Source organism: Gossypium hirsutum, chromosome D05, assembly GCF_007990345.1.
Source record: "Gossypium hirsutum isolate 1008001.06 chromosome D05, Gossypium_hirsutum_v2.1, whole genome shotgun sequence".
NCBI classification, from domain to species: domain Eukaryota; kingdom Viridiplantae; phylum Streptophyta; class Magnoliopsida; order Malvales; family Malvaceae; genus Gossypium; species Gossypium hirsutum.
Genome location: NC_053441.1, coordinates 1,843,884 through 1,851,851, shown reverse-complemented (window position 1 = coordinate 1,851,851; position 7,968 = coordinate 1,843,884). Strand labels below are relative to the sequence as shown.

The window sequence follows — 7,968 nt, the reverse complement described above, 5'->3', positions numbered from 1 at the left end:
CAACTGTTGAACAAAAACGATATATAGCTGTCTTTCAATTCAATGTAAACATCTGACATTTGAACAAATTTAATAATTGAAAGCAATTGATTTGAACTGAAAAGAACTAAACAGTGTATACCAGAAACATCACACTACTGTCCCTGTCATCTCGTCTCCCAGTTTCTCAACCCAAAAAGCAGTAAAACAGCGGTCAGTTGCAAATGCTTATACATATATATGTGTGAGAGAGAATCTTCAAATCTTATAACTACCCAAGTCTTGATTTGAAGCAGATTGATGATATAACCGATTAATGGTTTCAAAAATTTGGTATTTGAAGAGGTGAGGTACCACCATCTTTGTATGCTCAACATGATTACTACAAGCTACTGTCATTGCATGTCTTAATCGACAAAGGTTTCTGTTTTTTTTCCTCTCCATTTATGTTGCCACATTCAATCACGTGTATGTTGGATAATTGATTTGATCCTCTTTCGGTCAATGTTAAAGACTTGATCAACTTTTTTTTTTACATTTAAACCACACGAATTCGAATTTTATATATATAAAAAACTATAATATTAAATTTAGTGTTTAATGTTTATATTTTTTTGTCAATTTAGTCTTTATTTTTTAATTAAATTTGGCCATTAAATTTCAAAAAAGAGTTAAATCATTTTTTTCAAATATAGAAATGTTGATTAAATCATTAATTTTTTAACGATATTAGCATCATAATCAACCTGTATTTCCTGTTGACATGGTACTATTTTTTTTATATGGTAGGCTAACAAATAATTTTAAAAAATTATAAAAATAGCATGGGGTACATGTGAATTATTATGTAGGCTACCATATTTAAAAATTTTATGCTTTAGACAGTAATTTTATTAAAAAATCAATTCTGACTCATTAGAAAATTAATGACTAAATTTAACTTTGTTTACAAGATTAAAAATTAAATTTAACTTAAAAAATCTAATTGATAAAAGATATATATTAAAGGTTAAATCTGATATTATAGAATAAAAAATAATAAAGAAGTGCTGGAATGGAATCTACACTTCTCACACCCTTCATATTCCATTCCCAATTTCATTTATTAGTGTCATTAAATCAGTATAAATTTCTCTTTTTATTTATGAGTTTTTTATTCATGTTTTAAAAAATAAAATAAGTTTATAAAACTTGGAAAATTGAATATTAAAGTTATTGAAAAATAAAAATAGTGGCATACATTTATTTATGAGATATTGTTTTCTGAAAATGAGATTTACTGCAACTTACGACTGTATTGACATAAATTTTATGTGGGACCTTCTAATTTAATTTAAGATGAGTCAATTTCACTTCAAAATTGACCATTTTTTAAATAAATAAATAAATAAAAATAGTATTCAAGAAAATCTAAGACCTTTTGTGTTGGCAAAATTTAATTTAAAGAAAAAATATTTCTTTTTTAAAAGAAATTGAATAGTTTTTCTAATACAAATATTAAAAATTAACTTACAAATTTAAAATAAAAAAACAACTAACTTAGATGAATCTTTAAAATAAATAAAAATAATAGGATAAACTACATCACCTAATTATAATTTTTTTATTTTAAATAAAAATAAAAAAATTATGATTTAAGTATTTGACCATTTTAACCACTTTTATTAAAATCATAGATAGTAAACTCATGTGGCACTTTAAAAAATTAATATACATAAATATTTTTTAAAAATATAATAATAAATTTAAAATTTATCGATAAAAAAAATTCAGGTCAGAACACGGGTGCTGCTGATATCACAGTGTTCTGCAACATCTGCATAATAACCAAAACATGAAAATCACCATTGAATTCTCTTGAAAATGTTCTACCAAAAAAATTTCTCTTGAAATTACCGATAGTAATAACTATAAAGAACATTATAACCCGTCAACCATTTTGTTCTGTTTTTTCAAAGAAGACATGATCAAAGAACCTATAACAGGAGCTTCGACCATCCTCACTAACAACTTCAGCATCAAACCCGTCAAATGAGGAGCTGCAAAGCACCCCAAAACCAAAAATCATCAAATTCTAAGCCAAAGGGGAGTCAAACATATCAAACATCCCATAAAGAAAAATACATCGAAACACATATAATTCATGAAAAATGAATACCTTTGGTCACTTCATGCTCGTATTTGACGGTGGAAAAATCCAGGTCCTTGGATTGCACCATAACCCTCTTCTTCTCCATCTTTGCTGATGAGCTTTGACTTACCAAAGGATGTCGTGAATTATATAAGCTATTGGGTGGCTTTGAATGAGGCTTTTTCATAAGAAAAAAAAAATGGGCAATGGCTTGCACAGGGAAAGTTGAAGACTTGGAACTTTGACAGTTGAACGCCTATTGCGTTATGAAATGGCGTTTGCCTCGAAGACAGTGGTTGGAGTTTCCGGCTACGTATCCAAAGCAAAGCAAAACCCCATTTGCAATTTGCTGAAGACGGCGACGGTGGTGGTGGGAGAGGGGTGGGGGTTTTTATTTTATTTTATTTAATATTAATATAAAATTTAAATTTATTATTATATTTTTTTCAAATTATTTATGTATTTTTATATATTTTTAAAATTTTTTGAAATCACATCACAATATTTGTAAAGTTTGAGGATTGATTTTTTAAAATTATAATTAAATTGATATAATATGTAAAAATTAAAAAATAAATCTTTTATTATATCTATTTTTTAACTGATATATATTTTGAATTTTATAATTTTAAAGAGAGCGACTAAAATTATTAAATTATGTAACTGATACTTGTAAAATTTTTATTTTTAATGTCTAAAGTGAAAAAAATTTTATTTAGGCAACTATGTATATAGTATACTCATAATAATAAGCACTGATGTTGACACGTGGGAAGAAATTGACACGTGAACATGCTGGGAACCAGCAAATGTGGGGCCCAAGTTTTAATGGCCTTGGTTTTGGTCCACTTTGATTCGGAAAGATCCGAATTATTAGGACATGAATGATGAAAAATCCCATTCGGAATTTCACAGCAAAGTAGAGAAAATTTTGAGTTGAATTTTCGAGTTTTTTTTCTTGACTATAAACTTAAAATTCATCACTCCCTTCTCCAAAAGGTTAGCTGCACCTAATATTATTAAATTTTTAGTAGTTTACGTTTTGAAATTTTAACTTTAAAAGTTATAAATTAAAAAGTTTTATTTAAATTATTGAACTGTTAACTTTTTAAATTTTGGTTAATGAGTTTCAAGTGACGATTCGATGATTGACATGATGAATTAATATCTATCAACAAGTAAAAAAATATACATTTGATCCAAGTCAATTTGATGATCAATATTGAAGATCGGAGAAAAAAATTGTTTGGATTTTGTTTAAAAAATTCGTGACATTTAAAGTCAATAATATTTTATGATTTTTAAAGTTGAATAACCAAAACATAAACTTACTAATAATTTTATGACTTTAATTATAATTTACCTTTTTAAATTAGTGACCAAAACATAAAATTACTAATAATTTTAATCTACCTTTCTTAATTAAAAATCCAAGATGAATCTTAACGATGGAGGCTAAAACCAAACACCCTTTTTTGAGCTCCAAAGTTTCCAACACAATTAGGACATTACTTTGATTAATGTTATTGTAGTCTAAAAAGCATCTTGCAACTACAGAACTCAAAGACCTAACTGTCCCTGTCTTTGTTTCTATTTTATGATAGAGTTATAAAAAATGGGATTCCAATTTAGATATGTCAAATATTATTTTGTAAGAGTGATTGTACTAAAGCAAACATTAGCATTATTAATGTTATTCAAGTAAGTGGGTGATGTGTGACTGTGAGGGCAATGGGACATTACGGTTTGCAGGAGAAACACATGTAGGTCTTCCTCCCGTTGGCATCTCTGGGTCTCTTCTCACTCATTATTTTGATTAATTCATAGCTTTTTGTTTTGAAGAAAAAAATTCTTTCGATTGGTTTCAGAAAACCCACATGCGTCAATGGCAGCTCCTTCACATGCTACTATTACAATTACATTACATAGATACCTTTGCTTAATTTGGCTCTTCACTTGTTACTGCCAAGAAACATAAACCAGTGCTTAATTAGGTTTCACGTGTGGGAGAACTTGCATCAACCATTAGCAAAAGCTTCAGAACTCTAACGTGATGGAAGTTTTTTTTTTTGAGTGAAAAATAAAACAATCTCTTTTCATGGTTTTTTTTTTCAATGGGATTTGTTTACATACCCCATAAGAATCATCCATCCATATAGTGCCACAAATGCTAGCAACATTCATCATTATTTCTTTGATCGAAAAATAAGAAAGGGGGTGGTGGGTGGATGAGAAATTTTAGGTGATGTGTTTGGTCACAAGCAGCACCAGCAACCTGAAAAGGGTATCTGAAGAAATTCCCCAGTTTTGGAAAGTATGAGGCACCTCTACCACTGTTATGGAATATGGAATTTAAGACCTCTCATAATTTCACCTTTTTTAAGCCTAATGGCTAATGCTAAGCCTAAGCCTCACCACAATATCTTCTTCGTAACGGCCAATTTGCCTGATTTAAGGAGGATAAAAAAGAAAATGGGTAAAAGAAATTGGAAAATCCTAGGAACAGATTTCTCCTGAAGTAAAATCTCATTGAAAATAACATGGATTAATGCTGGAAAAAAAGGAAAAATCTTCCCAAAAGTAACCAAATTACCCCAAATTTACAGCGAGGTCTTAGTTGTAACTATTTTACCTACTATTAGCCTGCCCTTCCATTAGGATGGCTGATGGAGAGTATCCTATGCTGGGAAATCAGCCGTCCCATCAGATACGGCTTGCCAAGCCGAAGCAGCAATGAGGGGACGACTATGCCAACCTAGAGTCAAACACCCATCATTTTCTTCCACTGAATACCCTTCCGCCGAGAACAACGTCAACAACATGCTAGCTTGCTTATACGCGTTGGACCCCAAATGCAATGGCCTAAATCCGGCTCCACTAAGCCGTGTCCTCCACTTAGATAACGGTTCGTGTCTTTCAACTCGAGCCGACCCTTCACAGCTCACCACGTTAGCGATTTCTCTCTGGATGTATATCTCGGCTAAAGCCTTGTTTGGCTGAACGGTACAAGCCTCTAAAGAATCGAACATGGTTGAATAATAATGAAGAGCTTCGGTAAATCGGTCTAGAAAACCGGGTTGGTTGTGGTTTGCTTCTTGTTCAACGACTGTCATGATTTTCGGGTTTAAGCTCCGGATCCAACTTAAAACCGTTTCGATAGGGGAATTCCGATTTAGATCAGACCCGAGTAAGCGGTGAAGCTGCATGATTGAGTTAACTGCCACCGATTCTTTTGGATTCACTTGAAGCATCCACGGCTTAACGTCTTCAAGCCTGGAAGCCGCGACTCCACGGAAGGCGAAACGAACGTTGACGGAACGAGCCAACTCGGCGAGTCGCAACCCGATTTCGCGAAGCGAGTCACGGCCATCTGGTGATGGTGGTCCAATGCCGGTGAGCCGAAGTAAAGGGGGTCCACCGGGACGTAAGGCAAGGGCTTGTATCAAAGCTGGCCATTGTAAGCCGTGCATCAAATTGAAATCCACCACGTGGACGCAATCGTGACCGTCGAAAGCTTCGAGAATCGCCTGATTAGCAGTGAAGTGTGCGAATTTCAAGTACGGACACGCTTCGTAAAAATGATGATACAAAATCTCATTCTCATAAGCAGAACCACCGTTGATAGAACCGCCCCCAATTCCTTGGAAAATACGACGGCTCAAAGCATCTATAAAATGTCCAGCAACTTTACCGATACCGCAGACGGTGTTAACACGTGTCAGTAACCCTTGCATGTCTTCGAGACATGAAGTAGCCAATGAGAAGTCTCCACGTTGAACGCACTCCGCACACGTCATCAACATATGAACCAACCGTATACCGGAATCTTCCTCCATTGCTGTTACAACCGTTAACTGATTATCAACCGTTAACTGATTATTCAAACTTTGTTGCTGGTAAGAAATATTCTGGTGCACCTGCGGCATATGAGGTTCGGCAGTGGTCCATGCGTCGCTTACCACCGTCTGATTGGTTTCAGGATCCATGATGAACTCGGAGGGACAAGTAGGAGGCTGAGTAAACTCGGACAGCAGCGAGTCAACCCAGGAGGCTAGATCGGAAGGGTTATAGTGGATGGTATCGGAAGCAAGTTGAGACAAATCTGCGGGAGAATTAACCATGGCGGTTTCAAGTCGTTCAAGTCGCTGAGCTACTTTTCGCAGCTCCGATGACCTAACTCTGTATCCAGCTCCGGCGAGAAGACCATCAATATCTTGCTGCGTCTGCTGCCGCTGCTGCAAGGGCGGCGGCTTGGAGGAGGAAGAGGAGGATGAGCTGCCGCTGCAACTCCCCCCTAGCGTGGCGGAGTCGTACAGCACCATGATTCAAATCCCTTTTCTTCGTTTCCCTTAAAAAGAAATTGAAGTTGGGAAATAATCAAATAAGACAGAGATCTCTAAAACGCCCAGATTTTGGCGAGAAAGAGTAAGCGAGCGAGTGTAGGCAGAGAAATGGCTGGAAAAGTGATGTGAAAATATGAAAAAATAATAATAAATAAAGAGATGAGCTTTTAATTTTAAATGAAATAGAGAAAGTGAGAGGTTACAGTGAGTGACGTGTTCTTAAAGAGGATGAGGTGTATGTATCTTTTAAGACAACGATTGATGCTGTCACTTTTTTTTTCTTGCATTTTAATTTCATATTTTCATTTATGTTTTAAATTTTAATTTGATTAGTATATGTATTGTTATTACTATAAAAAAACATAAATTTAAGTGTATTAAAATGTATTATTTTTATTTAAAATTTGAAAAGACTTATCTCGACTTTTAGACGTTGTATAAAAAATAAACCTAATCTAAAATTATTAAAAAAAATTAAACAATTGATGAACTATAATTAAAAAAATGAGAAGGAGAATTGAAAGCGATATACAATTTAATGAAGAAGGAAATTATTTAAAAAGAAATGAAGGATACAATGTGTAATGATAGCGTCAATCATGATGATTAAATAATCCTACAAATTTTATAACCTTTGTACCGTATTGAAAGATATAGTAATTAAAAGAAAAAGACATATTAATCAATATTTTCAAGATTATTAAGATCACATATTATTAATCAATTAGGGGAGAGCTACTTTTGTCTTTCCTGTAGAATTATATGCCACTCCTCTATCAAGTCATTGATTCCACCTACAAAAATAGTTCATAGTTTAAATCTCTCATTATTAATTTTACCATCGGAATTAAAATAAAAATTATCACACAGAGCAAAAGGGGAATATTCGAACATGATCCATGTGTCAGAACAAAACATTAACACCTGTTTTTGTTAATAAATTATTATATTAATTATAATCTTTTGGTTATCTATAATTGTGTAAAAAGTTAAGATCCAATCAGCTTTGTTTTATTATACAGGCTTAATTTATTTACTCGCCGTATAGTATCTCTCTAATTTGGTTTAGTTTTTGTTAATAATTATAATCAATACAAAAATAATGTAAAAATATTCATTACACTATACTTTTTATTCGGTAAGCTAGTTATTAAAATCTTAATAAATTTATGTTTTAATCATTAATTTTAAAAAATTACAGAACAGTTATTAAATTATTTGGAAGTTTTCATTTAAGTTATTGAGTTATTTTCGTTGTTGTATGGCATTTTTTATTTTCACTGTCTGCACTAATCAAAAGCTTTCTCTCATCTTTTCTTCTATAGTTCAACTTTTTTTTTCATGAAATAGATTAAAACATTACAAATTCTTCAACAATGACTGCCAAATCAACTTGGATCCAAGGCATATTCTTCTAATCGTTGATAGGCATTGATCCACTAAATCGATTGTTGAATCATCGATTAAAGCTTGTTAGTTGAACTTAAAAAAAAAACTTAATACCCTAATGATTTA

The 7,968-nt window shown here is 32.5% G+C and overlaps 1 protein-coding gene across 1 annotated transcript; it reads right to left on the bottom strand.

The window, feature by feature from the left end:
* Positions 1–4,521: 4,521 nt before the first annotated feature.
* On the bottom strand, positions 4,522–6,496 carry LOC107907430 (DELLA protein SLR1-like). The gene has a single exon (NM_001326992.2). It carries the CDS (start codon positions 6,430–6,432, stop codon positions 4,789–4,791), a length of 1,644 nt encoding a protein of 547 aa, NP_001313921.1. The 5' UTR covers positions 6,433–6,496; the 3' UTR covers positions 4,522–4,788.
* Positions 6,497–7,968: the final 1,472 nt, after the last annotated feature.